Raw genomic sequence first — 24359 nt, 5'->3', positions numbered from 1 at the left:
GATATTTTCTATTCTTTGGCATTTACTGAATTTATTGAGTTTTTTTAAAAAAATGAGCATGCCTCTTTTTTGTTTTTGGGGTTTTTTTTTGGTGAGGAAGATTAGCTCTGAGCTAATATCTGTTGCCAATCTCCCTCTTTTTGATGAGGAAGATAGGCCCTGAGCTAACATCTGTGCCCATCTTCCTCTATTTTATACGTGTGATGCCACCACAGCATGGCCTAAGGAGTGGTCCACAGGTCCGCTCCCAGTAACTGAACCTGTGAACCCTGGGCCGCATAAGTGGAATGTCTGAACTTAATCACTACACCACTGGGACGGCTCCTGCATGCCTCTTTTTGCCAAAAGCACTGAAGTCATTATTTTTTTGGTATTAGCATTATTAGAAAAGTAAATAATTATGATCATGTTGGCAGTGCTTTTGCTGCTGTTTTCACTTGCTTGCTTCTGCTGAGATTTATGATAGAAGTTATTTATTTCAAGAAACATCATTGATGTTCAGAAGTATATTTAAAAAGAATAAGCAACCACTTCACACCTACTAGGGTGGCTATTAAAAAGAAGACAACTGGAAAATAACAAGTATTGGTGAGAATGAGGAGAAATTGGAACCCTCGTGTATTGCTGGTGGGAATGTAAAACAGTGCAGCAGCTGTGGAAAAGTTTGGCAGTTCCTCAAAAAGCTAAACATAGAATTATCATATGACTCAGCACTTCCACTCTCAGGTATATATTCAAAAGATTTTTAAATTTTATTTATTTATTTATTTTAGCGCGCGCGTGCGAGGGAGAGGGAGAGGGAGAGGGAGAGAGAGAGAGGAAGATCAGCCCTGAGTTAACATCCGTGCCAATCCTCCTCTTTTTGCTGAGGAATACTGGCCCTGAGCTAACATTCGTGGCCATCTTCCTCCACTTTATATGGGACGCTGCCACAGCATGGCTTGATAAGCAGTGTGTTGGTGCGCGCCCCGGATCCGGCCGGGCCGCCAGCAGCGGAGCGCGAGCACTTAGCGGATGCGCCATGGGGCCGGCCCCTATATTCAAAAGATTTTAAGTCAGGGACTCAAACTTATGCCAATGGTCATTGCAACATCATCCACAATAGCCAAAAGATGTAAACAGTGCAAGTGTCCATCAGCAGAGGAAAGAATGAACAAATGTATATCTATACAAAGGAATGTCACTCAGCCATAAAAAGGAATGAAGTTCTGACACATGGTACAACATGGATGAACCTTGAAACCATTATGCTAAGTGAAATAACCAGTCACAGAAGGACAAATATTGTATAATTCCACTTACATGATATCTAGAATGGGCAAATTCATAGAGACAGAAAGTAGATTAGAGGTTACCAAGGACTAGGGAGAAGGTGAAATGGGAGATGCCTGCATAATGGTACAGAGTTTCTGCCTGGGGTGATGGAAAAGTTTTAGAAATAGGTAGTGGTGAAGCTTGCACAACATTGTCAACACAATTAATGCCACTGAATTGTACATGTTAAAATGGCAAGTTTTGTGTTACATATATGTTACCACAACAAAAAAGAATAAGCAATGAACTAGATTCATTCAGCATAAAAGTTTTCACACAGAAATAGTATTTTATATTGCTTCACAAACTAATAATGCTACATATAGGTATAGGTTTATACTGTTTAATCCAGTATTTTCAAAATTTATGAAGATGTTCATTATGGCATCATTTATGATAGGAAAAAACCAGTAGCAACCTACCAACCAAAAACAGCTCAACAGTTAGACAAATTATCATTAACTTCATGGGAAATTAGACCGTCATTAAAACAATCATAATTATGTAGCAACATGGAAACTGATTATGATATATTAAATAAAAAGGATATTTTGTATATTGTAATTGGAAAAATGTAAAAGTATTTATACTTTAGGTGGGAAAGCACCTAAAATAATTAGGCTAAGGTTGTGGGATTGAGTAATTTTTAAATAACGATTTCCTGTTTTCCATGCTTTCTGTAATTTTGATATATTTTACTAAAAATAAGTTAGGAAATTAGACGGTATGATCACAAGCTCACAGCTCCAGTGTGGAGGTGGCTGACTTCACCCCATTCCGTGGTCCCTCTGAGTTTCGACAGCTGACTCGCGCTGGTGTCAGGCCCAGGTGCGGCTCCCTGCTGGCCTCGGAGCAGAGGCTTTGGAGGGGACCGTGGTCCCAGCGACGGCTGCGTCCTGCCGGCGCTCTTCCGGTCCCAAATATTGCATGGGACAGACACTAAGAAATTATTTGTTGTTTATCTGAGATGCAAACTTAACTGGGCGTCCTGTATTTTCATTCGCTAAATCTAGGAAGCCTACCTCCTCATCCACAGGCCCCCCGCCTCACCGCTTTCCTCTCACCGCTCTCTCCTGTCCACTTTCACTCTCGGGGCCCCGGGGCCACCTCCGCGTCCCGGCTCCTCTGAGCCCGGGCTCCACCCCCACTTGCCGAGCCCCGCGTCCCCGCTCCGCATTCTCGCGGAAGAGCCCCTGTTCTCTCCTCCCCACATCCCCACCCCAGACCCGGCCCCGCGGATCCCTGGAAGCCTCCCCACACCTGACCCCGCGGATCTCGGGTCCCCGCCCTCCCAAGGGCCGCCGGCCCTGCGGAATCCCGGGTCCCTGCCCCCACCCCGTTCTGGCCCCGCGGACCCCTCCCCACACCCCCGACCCCTACCGGCCCCGCGGATCCCAAGTCCCCGCCGCCCCACCCCGACCTGCCTCTTGGACCTCGGGTCCCCACCCCCCATCCCGTCCCAGCCACGCGGATCCCCGTCCCCGCCCCTCGACCCGGCGGGCGCGGCGCGCAGGCGCAGGCACGGCGGGCGGGCGCGGGCAGAATGGGGACTGCAGCGGCGGCAGCGGCGGCGGCCGGGGAGGGGGCGCGCAGCCCGAGCCCCGCCGCTGTGTCGCTCGGCCTGGGCGTGGCCGTCGTGTCGAGCTTGGTGAACGGGTCCACGTTTGTGCTGCAGAAGAAGGGCATCGTGCGCGCCAAGCGGCGAGGTAGGGCGGGGGGCTGTGCTCAGGTGGGGGGAGGAGGGAGCAGCCGCCGGGTGGTGGGGAGGGGAGTGGCCGCGAGTTGGGGGATGACAGGGTCGTCGCTCCGGGCCAGGCCTGGAGACAGGGTGGGGGCTCATCGGGGGGGCGGGCTGCGCGGGCGCGAGGCCCCTGGTCCCCCAAGCGCAGTCACGGACGCGGCCCTGCGCCCCAGAAGCGTCTCTGCCGCGGCCGTGCCTCGTCCTCAGGCGGCTCCAGAGGTGGCCCGGGAATCCCCCGGTGCGCCCTGAGCGGTGGTAGTTGTGGCCGCCCCGGTTTTTCTCCCTTCCCAGCGTTCAGAGAGGCCTCGTTCGGTTTTATAGGGTTTCTCCAGCTGACTCCTTTCCTCCTTCCCAGACCCTCCCGCCCCCTCTGCAGCCGCGCAGCCCACCGACCTGTCCTTTGGTTGGAGCCCGGGCGTCCCTGTCACCCGCATCCACCCGCTGCTAGGGAAACCTTCCTGTTTACAGTATCCCCAACATGGTCAGAGCCCAGTGCCTGCCCAGAGGGGCGACGGCCTGGGTGCATTGGGGAGAACAAGACCTGCTGGTTTCGCGCCCCCTGCAGTGGCCATGCCAGGGCAGAAGGAAGAACTGTGCGCTGGGCAGGCCCGGCGGGACAGGCGGCCGCGGGGGCGCCGCACTCTCAGCGTGGAGGGAGACCTTGGTCTCTGCTGTCCTGTGGCTTCTGTTCCGCGGGTCCTTGGTTGAGCCATCTCTACTTTAGACTTAAACCATTGACCTGTAAGTCATCTTCACTGCGAGAAAAACGCAACGCAGGTTAAAAAAAATGGGAAACTGAGCGTTCCCCAGGTAGATACACCACCGAGCACCACTCCTTGGTAATGTGGAAAGTGAAAGATGTAAGAGTTCTTCTTTGCCGTTGTCCCTCTATGCTCACAGGGGCCTGGGGTACTTTACTGAACACTGGATGTGGCATGCTTTGAAACTGAAAACAAAGATTGCGTCCTGGAAGACTGAGAAAATTGGGTAGTTGTTAGTGTATTCTCACAAGAATAGTTTTAAGAGCTCTCTGGGAAGGATGAGATTGTCAGGTCATGGGTTTGAGAATAAGTAGACTCATTTAATAGTTTAGATTCCAGAACACAGGGGAAACTTCCTCTGAGTGCCCTGGATCATGAGCCAGGAGTGCCTTCAGGATTGAGATAAAGAGACCTACAATCTGGAGTGGAAATATGCCATCATGGATATTTGTTTAAAGAATTCAACCTTGAAGTGAAAACATTGCAGTCTGTACATAAAATCTAAATAAAACCAAGTCTGATTTCCCTAGGATACAGATGTGTCTTTAAGGTAACAAAGACGTCTGGCAGCTGGCGCATTCTTCAGGGAGCACCTGTCAGTTCCACTGACTTCAGGGGTGGATAAAGTATTTGCTGTGACTCAAAAATAAGTAATACATGTGCCCTTGATAGGATGGCTGAGAAGGGCATTTCACCTCTGTGGTCATCCTGCAAAAAACCATGACCCCAGTCTAACCGTGAAAAAAACATCACACAAACCTGAATTGAGGAACAGCATGCAAAATACCTGACCACTCTTCCTGTCAAGGTCATAAAGCCTGAGAGACTGTCACAGCCAGGAGGAGCCTAAGGACACATGACGATAAGACACTAGGGAAAATCTAAGGAAACCTGAATATAGACTTTAGTTAATAAAAAAGAAACAATTATTGAGTAAAACTAAATGTGTTATTTCAGCTCAGCTTATATGTTCAAGAGAATTAGTAAGAAAATAAAAAACACATTAATCTAAAGAAAAACATGATTGATGCTGTTATTTATACCTACATACTATGCCTTAAATTGATAAAAATGAAAATGTGATGTTTGCTAACTTCATACCTCTCCAGTTACCACCCAGTGCCACTGATTCTAGCTGGCTGGGTTGCTCATGGTGGTGGAAGATAGACTTATAGTCTTGCTTTAATAAATTTAGTTTTGATTCGTTCAGCAGATACTCATGAAGCTCTTATTATGTGCCACACACTGTTGTAGGTATGGAGGATACATAGTTTTAGAATCTATTCCCCCTAAAACCTTTTTCCACCTTTGCAGACAAGCATTAGAGTTGACCATTGTAAAATAACTGAAATGGAGGAGACAGGAGGAAAGAGGAGGTAGCTGAGAACTGGAAAGTCAAGTTCTTGCGTTAAGGGAGACCTGATAGGTTTCTTACACTATAAAAAGCTCAGTCTCACTGCAAGTTTCAACTTTAAATGAATTGCCTCATGGCAGCGTTTCTCTCAAGTCTCAGCTTCAGGAGAGCCAAGTTCTGGTCGCAGCCCTTCTGTTGGGGGATTTGGGGTGCGGCTTCCTGTGTTACCAGCTTTCACTCACTCTTGAAAGGACCTTCCCAGGTAGGCCAGGAGCGCTGTCCACAACGTGGGCTCAGGGTGGACTACCTGACTCCTGGGGTGCCTTTGAAGGACTCTGAGGATGGGAAAAGGCAGGGGGAGTACCTGGGGCCGCAGGTCGTTTATAGTATGTCCAGTGTTAGAGCCCAGTTGAAGCAGGGCTTAGATGAGAGAAACAAGGTAATCATTGGATGTGAAGGTGTTTGTGGAAAGCCAGTTGTAACATTAGAATTCGTATGCATGTGTGCGAGGATGGCCAGAGAATCTGTTTGTATGTGGGGATGGTGTCCTGCCTTGGGACAGACTTTGTGGAGACAGTCTCAGGAAAGTCATGTGCTTAAATTTGCTGGAGGCTTTGGAGTATTGCATAGGTAAGTAACTCTATGTAGAATGCCCTAGACTAGGATGAACCAGCCAGTCTTTTTAAAATCCTTTTCATCAAAACTTGGAGATACACTTCACACCCATTAGGACTGCTATTGTTAAAAAAAAAAACCCACAGAAAATAACAAGTATTGGTGAGGATGTGGAGAAATTGAATCTCTTGTGCACTGTTGGTGGGAATGTAAAATGGAGCAGCTGCTCTGAAAATAGTATGACAGTTCCTCAAAAAATTAAACATAGAACTACCATATGATCCAGCAATTCCACTTCTGGATATATACCCAAAAGAAGGGAAAGCAGGGACTCGAACAGATGCTTGCACACCCACACTCACAGCAGAGTCATTCACAATATACAAAAGGTGGAAACAACCCAAATACCCATTGATGGATGAATGGATAAACAAATTGTGGTATATGCATTCGAAGGAATATTATTTAGCCTTAAAAGGAAACACATGCTCCAATATGGTTGAACCTTGAGGATCTGATACTAAGTGAAATAAGCCAGTCGAAAATTCCACTCAGATGAGCTACCTAGAATAGTCAGATTCACAGAGACAGAAAGTAGAATGGTGGGTGCAGGGGCTGCAGGAAGGGGGGTGTGTGGCGAGTTAGTGTTTAATGGAGACAGAGTTTCATTTGGGGAAGATGAAAAAGTTCTGGTGGTGATGGTTGCACAACAATGTGAATGTACTTAATGCCATAGAACTGTACACTTAAAAATGGTTAAAATGGTAAATTTTCTGTTATGTATATTTTACCATGAGTGTCTGGCCAGTCTCATTTCATGTGTACCCCAGGGCCAGCCCCCTAGTCTCACCCCAGTGGAATTTTTGAAACAAATTCCAGGCAGAATACCATCTTATCTATATATTTCAGTGAGTATTTATTTTTAAACATAACCGTAATACCTTTATTACACCTAAAAATTAACAATTCTTTAATATTCTGACATATCAGTGTGCAAATTTCTATCATTATGTCATAAGTTTTTCCCCCGTTTATCTTTTAGAATCAGGATCCAGTTTTGACCCATACATTGCTATTGAGTGGCACACCTCTTCATCATGTACTTTAAAAACTGGACGGAACACACAGAGTCCATGCTGTATGTGCCAGTTTATATCCTGCAGCTGCGCTCCGTCTGTCATGAGCTCATCTTCATGTTGTTAGACATTTGAAGAAACAGTGGCTGCATGAATGTTACCAATTCTCCTTTTGTAGAATATGGGTGTTTCCGGTTTCTTTGTTTTTCTTTGTTAATATGTCATATTGAATATCCTTGCATATAAATCTTTGAATATGGATTATTTCCTTTGGATAGCTCCCTCAAGATAGAATTTTAAAAGTGATGATGTTTGGAGCTGGGCTGGCCTGGTGGCGTAGTGGTTGGGTTTGTACACTCCGCTTTGGCGGCCTAGGGTTTGCGGGTTCGGAACCCGGGCGCAGACCTACACACTGCTTATCAAGCCATGCTGTGGCAGGTATCCCACATATAAAGTAGAGAAAGATGGGCACAGATTTAGCCCAGGGCCAATCTTCCTCAGCAAAAAGAGGAGGATTGGCAACAGATGTTAGCTCAGGGCTAATCTTCTTCACCAAAAAAAAAGATTAAAAAAAAAAGTGATGATGTTTTTATAAACTCTATATGTATATACATATATGTATATATGGCCAAATTGATTTCCAGGAATATCATACCTATTTCCATTCCCACCAGCAATGCTTGAGAGAGGCATGCCCATATTTAAGTGTAGGGGAAATATTAACATGTATTCCAAATATTTGTTTTTCCATCATTTTGGGTTCTCTCTGCTACAGTTCCTTTCTAGTAGTCATGACTGAGAGCTCATTATCGTAGATTTTTCTGTTCACAGCAACAGAGCACACTAGTGCAGGTATAAATAGCTGACATCTACCTGTCATGGAAGCAGGAATCGCCATCTTGGCTCTTCTGCCCTCAGGATGCGTGGGGGCAGCCTTCATCTCCATGGTGGAGAAAGGGGAGAAAACTCTGTGGTTAAGGTGAAGAGGAAGAGGATGCTCTTTAAGGGCAGACACTATGCCTTGGGAGTCTTCATAAGTCTTTGTATCCACTAAGGACTGTGTACATTGATGCTTCTAGTAAATATTTGACGTGTGGACAGAGTAAGGAAATAGAATACAACTATTGCACTGAGCTTCCCTGGAGGGAGTAGGGTGAGGAAGGAGTGTATATATATATATATAGTAGGGTGTTTATATATACTGGACTCTTATTTTCCCTTTGAAACACAGAATGTCATTTCCCATAGAAACTGTCGGAAACTTTATCACAGCTGTTACTGCATTGTGGTCAGCATTGTATGGGCTAACCTAGAAGTTTATTTATAAACTTTTTCTTTTTTAAAAAATATTGGAGTATAATTATGTAGAGTAAGCTACGCAGATCATAAGGGTACAGTTTGACGAGGTGTGACAAATAAATATACCTGTGTAACCAACGTCCCAATAAAGAAATTGATTTTTGCCATCACCCTAGAAGTTCCTCGTGTCCTATTTTGTTCTCTCCTCCCCACACCAGAGCACCTGCTCTTCTGATACCCGTCCGCATAGAGTGAATTAGTTTTGCCTGTTCTTGAACTGCATCTAAATGGAATCATACAGTATGTATTTTCTTATGTCTTCTCTTTTTTTTTGGCAGAGCATGGTTTGAAGATTCATCATTCCTTATATTGCTGAGTAGTGTTCCATTGTTTGGACATACCACAATTTGCTTATCCATTCTCCTGCTGATGAACATTTTGGTTGTTTGCAAATTTTTGCCTTTTGAATAAAGCTGCAATGACAATTCTTATGTAATTCTTTTTAAGACTTAATGTTTTCATTTCTTTTGGGTAAATACCTTGGAGTAACAGCGCTGGATCATGGAGTAGTTATATAATTAAATTTAAGAAACTGCTAAACATTTTCCCACTATAACTGTATCATTTTACATTCCTATTAGCAACATATGAGAATTTCAGGTGCTCCACATTCTCTTCAACATTTGGTAGTGTCATCTGTTTAATTTTAGCCATTCTGGTGAGTGTACAGTGGTATCTCACTGTGATTTGTAATCTGCATTTCCATAATACTTAATGATATTGAGCATCTTTTGATGATTTTATTGGCCATTTGTATGTGCTCTTTTGTGAGGTGTCTTTCCAGGACTCTTGCCTGTATTTTATCGGGTTGTGTCTTTTTATTATTGATTGTTAGTTTACACACACACACACACACACACACACTCTGGATACAAGTCCTTTGTCAAATATAGTGACTGCAGATCTTTTCTCTGTGGTTTGCCTTTTCATTTTCTTAATGGTGCCTTTTGAACAGCAGAAAGTTTTAATTTTGATTTAGTATAACTTATCTTTTTTTTCTTTGTGGTTGGTGCTTTTTGATTTGTCTCTCCTCAGGTCACAGTGGCATCCTCTTGGAGGATGCCTGTGTTTTCCTCTTGGAGTTTTAAAGCTTTGGCTTTTACCTTTAGGTCTGTAAACTGTCTTGAGTTAAATTTGTGTATGGCTGAGGCGTAGATCAAGGTTCTGTATTTTGCTACCGATACCCAGTTGGTCCAGCCCATGCAGAAGGGACTTCCCCATTGGACTGCCGTGCTGCCTTGGTCCCTGATCTGACTGCACATCTGTGGGTCTGTTTCTGAATGCTGTTCTGCTTCATTGCATATGTCTGTCCTTATGCCAGTACCACACTGTCTTGATTATGTAGTTTTATAGTAAATCTTAAAATCAGATACTGTAAGTCCTACAACTTTGTTCTTTTTCAAGATTGCCGAACTATTTCTTTAGCAAAATAACTTCTACATATCTAATAAGCAACATACAAAAGAACTTCAAGTACTAATCCCTTCATACATTGGTGAATTCCAGTGCTCAAATTGATTCAAATTAATACCCTCATCTAGCTATCTTGGTGTCAGGAAGGAAAATTTCTTGATTCTTAGTCCTTTTTTAAAAACTCTGTAAAAACTGTGTTACACATTTTTTGAAGTCAAGGCATTAATTAATTAGTAAAGGACATAGTGATCCACTCTTTGCTGTTAGCAACAACTTCTATTGTTGCTGTGAGGAGCACACATGAGTGGAAGCACTCATTTTTTCTGTGGTATAGTTAGAAGGTAAATAAACTAGATGACTGTCTGTATTTTTGTGCTAGAAAGTCATATTTTAAGGACATTTCTGATACACATTTTAACTAAAAGCTTAGTTTTAGTTAAGGTTTTAAAAGTCACAAGTCCGTTGTTGGACAACATCACCGCCAATTGATTTTATCATCCTGACAAGTCTCTTTTGTATTTGCACAACACTTCTTTGTCTTATAGTTCAGCTGTTATAAACAACCATTCAGCTCTCGGTTAGCATCCAGGGTTTCCAGCGTGAGAAAAAAAACCCCTAGAACTTGGCTATTGCTGTCTCGACAGTCCACATCAATAGTGGAGGGGAGGAGGCAGGAGTGGAGGCAGACAAATGGAGGATCCTCAACGTTGTACAATTCTGTGGCTCCCTGTTCTTGCTGAGGCCAAAGGACTTGGAGAGTCCTGGGCATTAGCTGAGAAGAGGAGGAGTGAGGGCATAGGCTTAAACAGGTGCCTCCTGAGGGTGTCAGGTGACTTTATGTCAGGTGACGATGCTTGAAGGTGAAGCTATAAGGAAACCAAGTGTTTTTAGGACATAAGAGAAAACTATCTATTTATGACAGGACCTGAGGGCTAATGTGGAATGCAGGTGCCCAGGAGCTCCTGGCTACAGAAGGAGGAAGGACCCTGGGGCAGCCAGCTCAGCGAGAAGGCTGGACACAGGTGGGTGGGCAAGCAGAGCCATGGACTTCCTTCAGGGCAGAACACAGGGGATACTACTGGACTGAGGCCCTCAGGGACCACCTAGAGGAGCTTCACTTTGATCTATAGCTAGCCAGGGGTGTGGGGCAGGTACCCAGACAGAAAATCTGACTTATTTATTGTCCACGGAAGCAGAAAAAATTTGCCTAATATTGGCTTAAAAGGTGAGGGTGACCTAAACATCTTTTGGATTTCAGCAAATACAGGCTCCTCCTGGGGAGTATAAGGGGGAGGGCCTGAGACACTTGGAACTGACCTGTACCCTGACAAAAGGGAGACCAAAAGCTTGTCATTTCCCCATCCTTGCATACCTGGTATCCTAGGTTCCTCCCCATTCTAGTAACACAGTCCATTTCAAACCACCAAAATCACATGCTATATGGTGGTCAGCGGTGTTGGGAAAACTGTAGCAGTGAAAGAGGAGGGCCCATGGGTCTCGTTGTGCTGGCCACTGGCATCCTTGGACCAGTTCTCACTTCTAGAGGGTCACCCAGATTCCAGCTGCTGCTGTACCAGTGATCCCATGACTTCATAAGCACTCATGACCAAACTATATTCATCACAATAAAAGAAGTTGACCTTACCCTGCCCCCAGCATAGACCCCAACAGGAAAAATTGTGAGTGATTCCTCAACTTCAAAGTTCATAAAATCTTTTTTTTATTGAGGTAACATTGATTTATAACATTATATAAATTTCAGGTGTACACCATTATATTTCTGCTTCTGTATAGACTATATTGTGTTCTCTACCAGAAGTCTAGTTGCCATCCATCACCATACACATATGCCCCTTTACCCCTTTTGCCCTCCCCCTCCCCCTTCCCCTTTGTTAACCACCACCATGTTCTCTGTTTCTATGTGTTTGTTTGTTTATCTTCCATATATGAGTGAAATAATAAGGTATTTTTCTTACTCCATCTGACTTGTTTCACTTAGCATAATACCCTCAAGGTCCATCCATGCTGTCACAAATAGCAAGATTTCGTCTTTTTTTTAATGGTTGAGTAGTATTTCATTGTGTATATATACCACATCTTCTTTATCCATTCATCCATTGATGGGCACTTAGGTTGTTTCCAAGTCTTGGCTATGAATGATGCTGCAGTGAACATAGGGGTGCAAATATCTTTTTGATTTAGTATTTTCATGTTCTTTGAATAAATACCCAGAAGTGGAATAGCTGGATCATATGGTAGTTCTATTTTTAACTTTTTGAGGAATCTCCATACTGTTTTCCATCAATTTACATTCCCACCAGTAGTATACGAGGGTTCCCTTTTCTCCACATCCTCTCCAACACTTGTTATTTCCTGTCTTTTTGATAATGTCATTCTGATGGATGTGAGGTGATGTCTCATTGTAGTTTTGATTTGCATTTCCCTAATAATTAGTGATGTTGAACATCTTTTCATGTGCCTGCTGGCCGTCTGTATATCTTCTTTTGAAAAATGTCTATTCAGATTCTCTTACCATTTTTTAATCAGGTTGTTTGTGTTTTTGTTGTTGAGTTCTTTATATATTTTAAATATCGGAAAAATCATTTGCAAATATCTTCTCCCAATTGGTAGGTTGTGTTTTCATGTTGTTATTGATTTTCTTTGCTGTGCAGAAGCTTTTTAGTTTGATGTAGTCTCATTTGTTTATTTTTTCTTTTGTTTCCTTTGCCTGAGGAGATATATCCAAAAAGATACTGCTAAGACCGATGTCAAAGAGTGTACTGCCTATGTTTTTTCTAGAAGTTTTATGGTTTCAGGTCTTACATTCAAGTCTCTCACATGCGAGGGCCTCAGCCAGCATCTGCTCCTCCTGAAGTTGAATAGCACAGGAGATTCCAAAGGTCCAGGGCGCAAGGACTAGTAGATGGCAATAGCATCAGTGTAGGGTCGGCTGCAGACACGTGAAGGCTCCAGGCACTCCTGCCATGGGCCTTCTGGTTTACCACTCAGAATGCTACAGGCTCATGTATCAGTCAATTCATACCCCAAGATGATAGGGGCGTTACGGGGCTTAACATTTTCAGGCCTCTGTACCTTTAGCAATTTTTTTTTTCTTGTGGTAAAATATACATGACATAAAATTTACCATTTTAACCATTTTTAATTGTGTAGTTCAGAAGTGTTAAGTACATTCACATTGTTGTGTAAACATCATCACTATGCATCTCCAGAACTTTTTCATAATCCCATTCTGAAACACTGTACACGTAACAGTAACTCCCCATTCTCATCTCCCAGCCTCTGGTAACCACTGTTCTGCATTCTATCTCTGTGAATGTGACTACTCTAGGTACCTCATATTAGTGCATTCATAAAATATTGGTCCTTTTTGACTGGCTTATTTCACTTAGTATATTGTCTCCAAGGTTCATGTATGTTGTAGCTTGTATCAGAATTTCATTCGTTTTTTAAGGCTGAATAATAGTCCATCTTGTACTGTTGAGTGCTGTTTTGTGTGTAACAAAAAGTAACACATGTTTATTTGTTTATCCATTCATCCATTCATAGACACTTGGGTTGTTTCTGCCTTTTGGCTATTATGAATAATGCTGCTATGAACATGGGTGTACAAATATATGTTCAAGTCCCTGCTTTTAATTTTTTTGGTATATACCCAGAAGTGGAATTGCTGGATCATATGGTGATTCTATATTTAACTTTTTGAGGAACTTCCATTATGTTTTCCATGGCAGCTGCACCCTTTTGCATTCTAACGAGCAATACACAAGGGTTCCAATTTCTCCACGTCCTCACCAACACTTGTTGTTTTGTTTTTTTTTTCAGTAGTAGCCATTCAAATGGATGTGAACTGCTATCTCATCATGTTTTTTTTTCTTTTTTTTTTTTAATTTTTTGTTTATTGCAGTAACATTGGTTTATAACATTGTAAAAATTTCAGGTGTACATCATTGTACTTCTATTTCTGCATGGACTACATCATGTTCACCACCAAAATACTAATTACAACCCATCACCACACACATGTACCAAATTATCCCTTTCACCCTCCTCCCTCCCCCTTCCCCTCTGGTAACCACCAATCCAATCTCTGTCCCTATGTATTTGTTTATTGTTGTTATTATCTACTACTTAATGAAGGAAATCATACGGTATTTGACCTTCTCCCTCTGACTTATTTCACTTTGCATTATACCCTCAATGTCCATCCATGTTGTCACAAATGGCTGGATTTCATCATTTCTTATGGCTGAGTAGTATTCCATTGTGTATATATACCACAGCTTCTTTATCCATTCGTCGCTTGATGGGCACTTAGGTTGCTTCCAAGTCTTGGCTATCGTGAATAAGGCTGCAATGAACACAGGGGTGCATGTACCTTTGCAAATTGGTGTTTTCAAGTTCTTTGGATAAATACCCAACAGTGGAATAGCTGGATCATATGGTAGTTCTATCCTTGATTTTTTGAGGAATCTCCATACTGTTTTCCATAGTGGCTGCACCAGTTTGGACTCCCACCAGCAGTGTATGAGAGTTCCCTTCTCTCCACATCCTCTCCAACACATGTTGTTTCCTGTCTTGTTAATTATAGCCATTCTGACGGGCGTGAGGTGATATCTCGTAGTTTTGATTTGCATTTCCCTGATAGTTAGTGATTTTGAACATCTTTTCATGTGTCTGTTGGCCATCTGTATATCTTCTTTGGAGAAATGTCTGTTCAGGTCTTTTGCCCATTTTTTAATTGGGTTGGTAGTTCTTTTGTTGTTGAGATGCATGAGTTCTTTATATATTTTGGAGATTAAGCCCTTATCAGATGTATGGTTTGCAAATATCTTCTCCCAATTGTTAGGTTGTCTTTTCGTTTTGTTGATGGTTTCCTTTGCTGTGCAGAAGCTTTTTAGTTTGATGTAGTCCCATTTGTTTATTTTTTCTATTGTTTCTCTTGCCCGGTCAGATGTGGTGTTTGAAAAGATGTTGCTAAGACCGATGTCGAAGAGCGTACTGCCTATGTTTTCTTCTAGAACTTTCACAGTTTCAGGTCTTACATTCAAGTCTTTAATCCATTTTGAGTTAATTTTTGTGTATGGTGTAAGGTAGTGGTCTCCTTTCATTTTTTTGCATGTGGCTGTCCAGTTTGGATTTGCACTTCCCTACTGATTAGTCATGTTGAACATCTCTCATGTGCTTATTGGCCATTTGTGTATCTTTGGAGAAATGTCTAAGTCTTTTGCCCATTTTTGAATTCAGTTGTTTGTGTTTTTTTGTTGTTGTCTCATGATTTTTTGTTGATATCTGGACAGTTTAGGTAATATACTCTAGATACTGATTCCCCTCCCCCCATGTGTTTTTGTTCACTTGTTTGTTTGTTTAGTGACTGGGCTGGAGTATTTTGGTAAAGTCTTTTTCCCTGCAGTGTGAAGCCTGTGATGTCACACCTCAGAGGGGCAGCCTTGTGTATGTGCACCTTTTCCTGGGATGATAGTGCTTTTAGCTGGGCTATCTTTGTCTCTTTTCTGATTTCTCTATTGCCTGCGTTATTGGGTATCACATCCAGCTGTTAAGCTCTACTAATTGCCGGCTTGTTGCTCTATTGTTTTTGACAAGGCTTTGGTGCATAAATTGCTTCACAGTCTTATCTAGTTAAATTCAGGCATATGTGTTTGTTGAAAGCAGTTACTAGGAGAGGTGGTAGCTTCTGATCTTCTCTGTTTGCCTCGCCCGGTGTGAGACTTTGCTCTTACCTTCAAGCTTGGGACAGGATGATCAGGGCTTGCCATGCCTGGGGTAGAGCCTCCACCTTCTAGGTAGGGGCTGGGGGAGGAAGGGTGCCCCCAAACTCTTGGATGTGCTAACCAGATATTTCGCATCTTCTAAGGGGATGAGAGGGGTGAGAAATGCTGGAGGCGCTCCTCCTGGTGATTGGGAGCTAAGGGGAGAGGGAAACCCATCTTCTTGGTCACACCAGCCTGGAGTGGAGCTTCTGTTAAGCTAAACTGAGGGAGGGAGGGAGAGAGGGAGTGGGTTTTAGTTTATGTGCTAAAGCTCACTGTTCTTACTGAGATTTAGATTTTCTTGAATAGATGTTTCATTTGCTGTATGCTCTTAGGACACTTTGCAGAGATGTAAAATTTTCTTTTAAATCCTTTATTCACCAGTTAGGTTGTTTCACTGGGGAACTGGTCCATGGGGCTCCTCACACCAGCGTTCTGAAAGTGTACTTCATGACTTTTCATTATTAAATATCCAGTATGCATTTTTTGGGGTGTAGGCACATTCTCTTAAATAGACATGGTGTGATTAGCGCATTCGGGAAATTCAACATGGATTCTGTACTAATAGCTGATGACTGTTCGGCAGTGCTCACTCGGGGGCATTCTCAGGCTCAGCTATACTTTCTGACTCATAGGATACCATGGGCCTCATTAGCATCAGACACACCCAGAGGGACACAGGACAGGAGCCATAGCCAGTGTCAGGCCCTCTCCTGCTGGAGGCTGGCAGCAGGGGCAGAGCATGGCTCAGGACCGGAGGCAGAGCTGCAGCAGGTGTGCCACACCTGCCCTGCCTTACAGGCCTTGTGCCCCCTCAGCATCAAGTCACAGAGGCGGAGCTCCCAGGCTCCACAGGAGATGTGCCTGTTCCCAGAAGTATTACACCAGGGGATCCCAAGTGATGGGATCTCCACCAGGTGTTCACAGGCCTCCAGTCAGATGCCATTTGCCCATCAGAGGTTATTTTTACCTAAGTGATGTCACCTGGCCACATGGCTATCAGTTTCCTAGAGCCAGAAAGTGAACCATAAGTCATTCTCATGCACAAAGGGAAGGAGTTGTGTTAGTCTTTTATCTACAACAGTCTGTATGCACATTTTGCCAATTGCTCCAATACTGTCCTCTATAGCAACCTTTTCTCCCATCTAGCCTCCTGTGTTGTGTTTAGTCACCAGGTCTCCTTAGTTTCCTTTCATTTGCAACAGTTCCTTAACGTTTCTTTGTCTTTCGGGTCCTTGCAGTTTTTGAAGAGTACAGGCCCGATAATTCATAGACTGTTTCATGGTTTCCTCATGATTAGACTGAAGGGATGTGCTTTGGCAGGAAGACCACAGATGTGGTGTTGGGTCCTTCTCAGTGCATTTTCTAGGAGGCATATGATGTTGGTTTGTCCCATTGCTGATGATGTTACTTTGACCACTTGGTTAAGGTGATGTCTGTCAGGGTCTGTAGAGTACTGTGAAGGTAACTTGTTCTCTTTATGATTAATAAAAAACTGGTGGAGGTGATTCATGGAGACCATGTGACAGTTCTGTTCCTCAGCAAACGTTAATCCATTTGTTTTAGTATCCATTGATGATTCTTGCCTAAATCGGTTTTTATTGTGATGTTGCCAAATGGTAATACTCCAACTCAACCATTCCTCCTGTTCTGTTGTTACTTATTGCCCCCATTTTGTTTTTTTAAGTACTTATTGTGATACCTGTAGTTCTGCTCCTCCATGAAGCAGGCTGCCTTCCTGTGTTCATTATACCAAATTACTGAGAATTAAAACTTTCAATTAGAATTAGGTACTTTAATCTGAAGTGAAAAAACCTCTCAGACAAGGAGTATTTTGACATATCTGAAGAAGGACAAATGTGTGTCTCAAAGGTTGGGAGACCCTGTCCCTGAAGTTGCCTGTCACACAGGCAGGAGTAGGCACCAATTAATGGGGGCCCTGGGGAGCTGCTCTCATCTCTGCCTGCCCATGCACTGGGGCGCCTGAGGGTAACTCAGGAGAAGATAAGGGAAAGCAGTATGTACAGTGTCAAAGCATTGAGTCAATGTGGGGGTCTGCTTTAAATCGTTTTCAAATGGTTGCAAAAAGAGCCATATCAGAGATGTTCTAAATTATGAAAATTGAGTAACCTGTTTAAGCAGCAAGCCATTGAACCCTATCCTAGTAAAATTATCACGTAAATGGGTTACAGTAAATGCATGAGAGAATTGGACTTTGAAGACCAAATCTCATTTGAAATCAACATATAAAACCTCATTCCAAAAAATATTTGTGTCTCTGGGTGTCATGTTGAGCCAAAAAAACCCAGTTTATAAAGATTTCATTTGTTTTTTTGGGTTAGCCTGTGTTGGTTGCAAAAAAAATCTTTGCCACTTTTAGTGGTTTCTCATGCTGCTATTTATAGACTAATTTAAAGATTCTTTGTAGGGTGAATAAATAGTATGACATTGATTATTGTTTTCAATTTTAGTTTTTATGTAAAAATTCCTCTTTTAGGTGTGTAGCTTTGTAAACCTCTTGCTGTGTACTTGCCTGACATTTGTATCTCACTCTTTTGTAGGAACCTCCTATTTAACAGACATTGTGTGGTGGGCAGGCACAATTGCAAGTAAGTACTCTGGGTGGTGAAAAGCTGGGTCTTATTTCTTAAGATCAGTCATCTGTCTGGCAGAGCTGCAGGGGATGGGATGAGCTTGGCCCCATTCTTTGGAATGAGGCCCAGGAGAGTGGGAGGCTGTGGAGGGAGGCGGGAGAGGTTCCTTTGCCTGCAGTTAGCCCAGGTCAGACTGCCCTGGGCCGGAAGAAATTAAAAAACTCTTGCTTACTCATCTGTAGTCGGGCCATTGGCACTTGGTGAAATTCCATGTTTTTGCCCAGCACAATTGGTTTCACAAGGGAGAGTTTCTTCCCTCAGCCTTAAGTACCAGATCAGAGGTCATGTGCTATAATATAAAAATAAATAATGAAAGTAGAATTCAGAACTTTAAATATATAAAGAAAAATTATGTTAGATATTTCAGAAATATTATGAGGTCTATTTGTCACACACTGTCTTTTAGGCAAGAAATTCTCTAGCAGACATTGATTCCTTTCATCTTTAAGCTCTATCTTGGTGCAGCCCCAGGGGCAGTCCTGTGCAGGCAGTAGTGTTTCCACTTGGTGTGCCAATAGCCTGTCACTGGGGCCCAGTGGCCTACACTGGAGTAGGTCCCAGGCCACTTGAAGGGACACGAGAAGCTCTGCATGATTCATCTTAAAACAGGAAGTGTTAAGGAGAGAGTGGAAATATACCCTGTGTTGTACCCACTGTCAGTCACTGCTAGTTAGGTTGGGAATTTCCACAGAGGGAAACTACTCCCCGACTAATTGGGCCAGTGACACTATGGGGCCTGCTTTCCTCTGCTCTCAGGACCCTTAAACATGCAAATGATGCAGCACATTTCCTTCCTCACAAGTACTGGAAAAGAAGTAGCCCTTTCTGAGCAGAGCCTTGCAAAATTCAACTCTGTGCCCTTGCTTGAGGAGAGCTCTGTAATTGCAAGTGATATCCTTGTGATTCTCTTGACAGTGGCTGTTGGCCAGATTGGAAACTTCCTGGCTTACACGGCGGTCCCCACGGTCCTGGTAACTCCCCTGGGTGCCCTTGGAGTGCCGTTTGGGTGAGAGCTGGGGTTCTGTGTTTTGGTTTTTAATGCGTGGTTTAGATATAAGAAAACTTTTTATTTTAAATGTTTCTGTTAAAATAATAAAAGTAAAATAGTGACTGAAGATAGGTCTTCAATATTACACTCTATGTGGTTTAATTTTATCCCTTCAAATGTAGTTGTATGAATTATTGATCCTTCTCTTAGACTTTTGCTTTAGCATATTTCAAATCCTAACTTATTTATTGATATCAATGAATATGATGGTATCACTCTTCTGGTCTTTGCCCTGGAAGACTTCCCAGCACCTCGGCAAGTGGTTCTGAGAAATTATTAAGCAAAATAGTCAGTTGGTGTTTTATTTGGGTGCCTGTGATCCCCTGCTGGATGCTGGGCAGTCCCTCACCCCACCCCAGGAAATTATAGAGGTTGGGATGAAAGACACATGGGCACCAAAGGGTGTGAAATAGGATTAATGACTCAAAACAGTCAGCAGCAAGTGGATCACCCAAGGAGAAGGGCTCCGGTTTGGTCCAGTGGGGCTTTGGGTTGTTATTGCACTTAGGAGGTGAGCTGGGTGGAGGTTCCCACACTCAGGCTGGGGCTTGTATGGTTTGAAATTTCAGCACCAAGGGACTGAGAATGCCAGGGCCTGAGGGTGTGAGCAGGCTTTCTTAATAAAGGTTGCCCAGATGTGGGGCAAAGGAGAAAAGGGAGGAGTAAAGGCTGCCAGCCACCATAAATGGAGTCTTTCTCTTTATTACACTTGGCTTACCTACAAAAATGATTTTATGAGACATTTATTAAACAGCTTAACACATATCCTGTTCTGAACGTATTTATATTGTTTTACCTTTGAAAAAATCGTTAATAAACAGAGATAGGATAGAAGAGAAATAAAATCCAAGTTTCTAACTTAATGATACATTGGTATTCTGCTATATTCCAAATAGACCCTAAATCCTTGCAGAGAAGTGGATCTATGATGGATGGATTTAATCGTATGCCTTAAAGTCACTTAGGCTTTAAGGTTCTTAGGCCTAAAAAGCACAAATATGTGATTCACATGTGAACTGTTGAAAATGTGTTTGTAGTACATTGTTCTTATCAAAACACAAGCCTAATACCACACATAGCTTGATGTCACTTTGCATTTTGGACGGCCCTGAAAAGCTTGGATTGCATGAGTGGTACTCATGTCAGGGACTCACTACTCCAGCTTTCCAGAGCCCAGCCTCACTCCTCGACTCGTTCTCGTGAAAAATATTCAGGCAAACAAACAATCCAACCCTGTGATCTTTGCACATTGCACATTTAATGTGCACGTGTTAAAATGCCTTGCCTCGTTAATTTCCAAAAAACTGTTCTCATGGACTTTGATAATTAAGTCTCCTCTCCAGAAATCTTTACTGCTCCAAGTCTTCAGGAGATGTTACTCACCCAAAGAATCATGTGAGATGGTATTATTGATAAAAAGACTGCTTTCAACTCAAGATCCCAATAAAAGATATTTTAAAAATAAGAAAAATAGAATTCGTTTGGGAAAAGCAAAGATATCAAATTGTGCATATGTATCTTTGTACATATGTATATATACTTGAAAAGAAGTTCTTTTCTTGATAATGGGATGAGAAATGGTGAAAGGATGTGGCGCTGGAAAAATGTGTCTATATATCAGGGAAATAGAATAGAGACCCCCAAAATAGCTCCACTTTTCTCTGCAGTGGTTTAATGTCTGATAAAGTAATCATCACAACATAGTACTTTTTTTTTTTTTTTTTTTGGTGAGGAAGATTTGCCCTGAGTTAACATCTGTTGCCAATCTTCCTCTTTTTCCTTGAGGAGGATTGTCCTTGAGCTAAAATCTGTGCCAGTCTTCCTCTATTTTGTGTTTGGGATGCTGCCACAGCCTAGCCTGATGAGCGGTATGTAGGTCCACATCCGTGATCTGAACCCACGGAGCGGAGTGCACCAATTTAACCACCATGCCACCAGTCTGGCCCCTGTATAGTACTTTTAAAAGAGGTTTTAAAAAACTTTTTATTTGGAATTAATTTCCAAATTACAGAAAGGTACAAGATTAAGAATAATCACAATAACTTCCATATTCCCCTCACTCAGACACACCAATTGTTGACACTTTATCCCGCTCGCTCCATCATTTGCTTTCTCTGTCTCAGGGTTTTTCAGCTTTAATACTATTGACATTTGGGGCTGGGTAATTCTTTGTTGTGGGGACTGACCTGTGCAGTGTAGGGTGCTTAGCAGAATCCCTGGCCTCCACCTACCAGATGCTAGTAGCACTCCTGCCCCCCAAAATGTCTCCAGGCATCAGCAAATGTCCGCTGGGGGAGCAAATCACCCCCAGTTGAGAACCACTGTTCTATATCAATGTGGGGTTTGTTTTGGTTTTTGTTTTCTGGATTTTTTTTGATCCATTTGAGAATAGTTAAGTATATCATGATCCTTTACCCTTAAACACATCGACTTGTCTTACCTAAGACTAGAGATATTCTCTTCATAACAACAGTACAATTATCAACTTTGATAAAGTTAATGTTATAATACAAGTATCTCATCTGCCTTCCTTATCCCAACTTTGTTAATTGACCTATTATACTATTATTCTATAGCATTATCCTTTATACCATTATTTTTCCTTCAAGTACAAGATCCAGTCTAGTATTAGGAACTGTATTTAGTTGTCATGTCTCTAGTTTAAATGAGAGGGTCTTTTTTTTTTTTTAATACACAGTGTTGGGTAAGCAATTTGTAGGCACATCAGTTTAAATCCTAATCATAGCACCATCAAAATATGATCTATGTGAATTAAGCATTATATACAGGATAGTCATCAAGTATGAAAATACAAACAAATACAACACTGAATGGTCTGTTGATACTACATTCAGTGCAGGACTTGTGTGATGACATTATGTGATATTTTCAAGTATGTTGTTCCACTCAGCAATGTAGTGTTCAGTGTGCTGTGTAAAGGTGCAGTGAACCCAGTGCATTAACTAGCATCTCCTCAATACCTGCCCAGGCATCTGTGGCATGTAGCTACAAATGATTTGTGTCTCTGATTTTCACTGCACAAACCTGCATCTCTAGTGTAACCCAGAATAAGTCATGTAGAGATTTAATCTGTACAAAAGGAGAAAAAAAGTTTAGCTATGTTCCCGGAGTTTATGGCCCACATATACAAAATGTGTTTTCAGATCTTAGAAGGATGAGCAGATTCTAAAGCATGAAGCAATAAAAATGAAAAGGTTAATTTTCTACAATAAAAAAATAGAATAGAAAAAAGATTTCAATCAAATATGACTATGATATAAAGACTTCTTGAATTGATCAGAATAATATGAAAATCTCAAAAGATAAAATGACAAAGGGCAAAAAGCACCACTTCATACATAGAAAAATACATTTATTCCACTAATGATAACCTCATTTTCCATAAAATGCACATAAGCAACCAGATATAATAAATTTAATATATATATAAGCACAAAAAGGAGGAAGAGGAAATAGAACTATATAGGAGTAACATTATTCTCACTGGAGTTAAGTTAGTATCAATTTGAAATGTATTATGATAAGCCTTAGAGAAACCACAAGGAAAATAACTCAAAAAAGTGTAGTGAAAATAGTTATTAAAGGAATTAAAATTTTACACTGTAAAGATTCTCTTAATGCAGAAGAAAGCAATAAGTGAGGAATAGGGAACCAAAAAAAGATGTGAAACGTAGAAAACAAAAAGTAATATGGCAGACATGGTCTAACTATATCAATAAAAACATTAAATGTCAGTGGATTAAACAATCCAATCAAAAGGCAGAGATTTTCAGGCAGGATAAAAAAACAAGATCCAACTATATACTGTCTACATGAGACATACTTTAGATTCAAAGATACAAATAAATTGAACATAAAAGGAAAGAAAAAAGATACATTATGCAAATAGTAGCCAGGAGAAAGTTGGAGAGGCTATATATCAGACAAAATAGACTGTAAAACAAAAAATGTTACTAGAGATAAAGAGGGACACTTTATAATGACAAAAAGTTCAATCTGTCAAGAAGACATAACAATTATAAACAAATATGCACCTAAGCACAGAGCTCCAAAATATATGAAAGAAAACCTGACAAAAGAGAGAAACAGACAATTCCACAGTAATAGTTACAGCCTTCCAATACCCCACTTTCTTTTTCTTTTGTTTTTTTTGTTTATTGCAGTAACGCTGGTTTATAACATTGTATAAATTTCAGGTGTACATCATTATACTTCTATTTCTGCATGGATTACATCGTGTTCTCATGTTCACCACCCAAATACTAATTACAACCCATCACCACACATATGTGCCTAATTATCCCTTTCACCCTCCTCCCTCCCCCCGTCCCCTCTGGTAACCACCAATCCAATCTCCAATACCCCACTTTCAATAATGAATAGAACACCTAGGCAAAAGATCAAGAAGGAAATAGAAGACTTGAGTGATGCTATAAACCAACTAGACAGAACAGACGTCTATGGAATGCTCCACCCAACAACAGCAGAATTCACGTTCTTCCCAAGTGTACATGGAACATCCTTCAGGATAGACCAGGTGCTAGGCCATAAAAAAAAAAATCAATAAATTTGAAAGGATTGAAATCAAGTGAAGTACTTTCTCTGACCACAATGGAATGAAATTAGAAAGCAAAATCAGTGAAATTTGTGAAATTCACAAATATGTGGAAATTAACTTACTACTAAATGACCCACAAGTCAAAGAAATCACAAGGGAAATTAGAAGATACTTTGAGATGAATAAAAATGAAGGAACAACATACCAAAACTCATAGGATTTAGCTAAAGAAGTACCCACAGGGAAATTTATATCTGTAAATGCATACATTTGAAAAAAAAAAAAAGGAAAGATCTCAAATCAACAACTTAACCTTCCATCTTAAGACATTGGAAAAAGAAGGCAAACTAAACCCAAAGCAAGTCGGAGGAAGGAAATAATAAAGATTAGAGTGTAAATAAATGAAATAGAGAATATAAAAACAATAGAGAAAATCAACAAAACCAAAAGTTCATCCTTAGAAAAGATCAACAAAATTGATAAGCTTTTAGCTAGACTGACAAAGGAAAAAGAGAGAAAACTGAAAATGCTAAAGTCAGAAATGAAAGAGGGGATATTACTACCAACTGTACAGAAATGAAAAGAATTATAAGCAAATAAAATGAATAACTGTATGCCAACAAGTAAGATAATTTAGATGAAATGAACACATTCCG

General features: G+C 41.6%; 1 protein-coding gene across 1 annotated transcript in view; it reads left to right on the top strand.

Moving 5' to 3' along the window:
• Positions 1-2857: 2857 nt before the first annotated feature.
• Positions 2858-24359, top strand: part of NIPA1 (NIPA magnesium transporter 1) — a 45272-nt gene continuing 23770 nt past the window's right edge. The window contains exons 1-3 of the mRNA XM_058542229.1: positions 2858-3020; positions 17984-18031; positions 18992-19082. Coding sequence (XP_058398212.1) covers positions 2858-3020; positions 17984-18031; positions 18992-19082 — 302 coding nt within the window. The remainder of the gene's footprint in view (positions 3021-17983; positions 18032-18991; positions 19083-24359) is intronic.

This window comes from Diceros bicornis, chromosome 5 (genome assembly GCF_020826845.1).
Source record: "Diceros bicornis minor isolate mBicDic1 chromosome 5, mDicBic1.mat.cur, whole genome shotgun sequence".
NCBI classification, from domain to species: domain Eukaryota; kingdom Metazoa; phylum Chordata; class Mammalia; order Perissodactyla; family Rhinocerotidae; genus Diceros; species Diceros bicornis.
The sequence above is the reverse complement of the archived record's forward strand: the minus strand, read 5'-3'. Positions and strand labels throughout refer to the sequence as shown.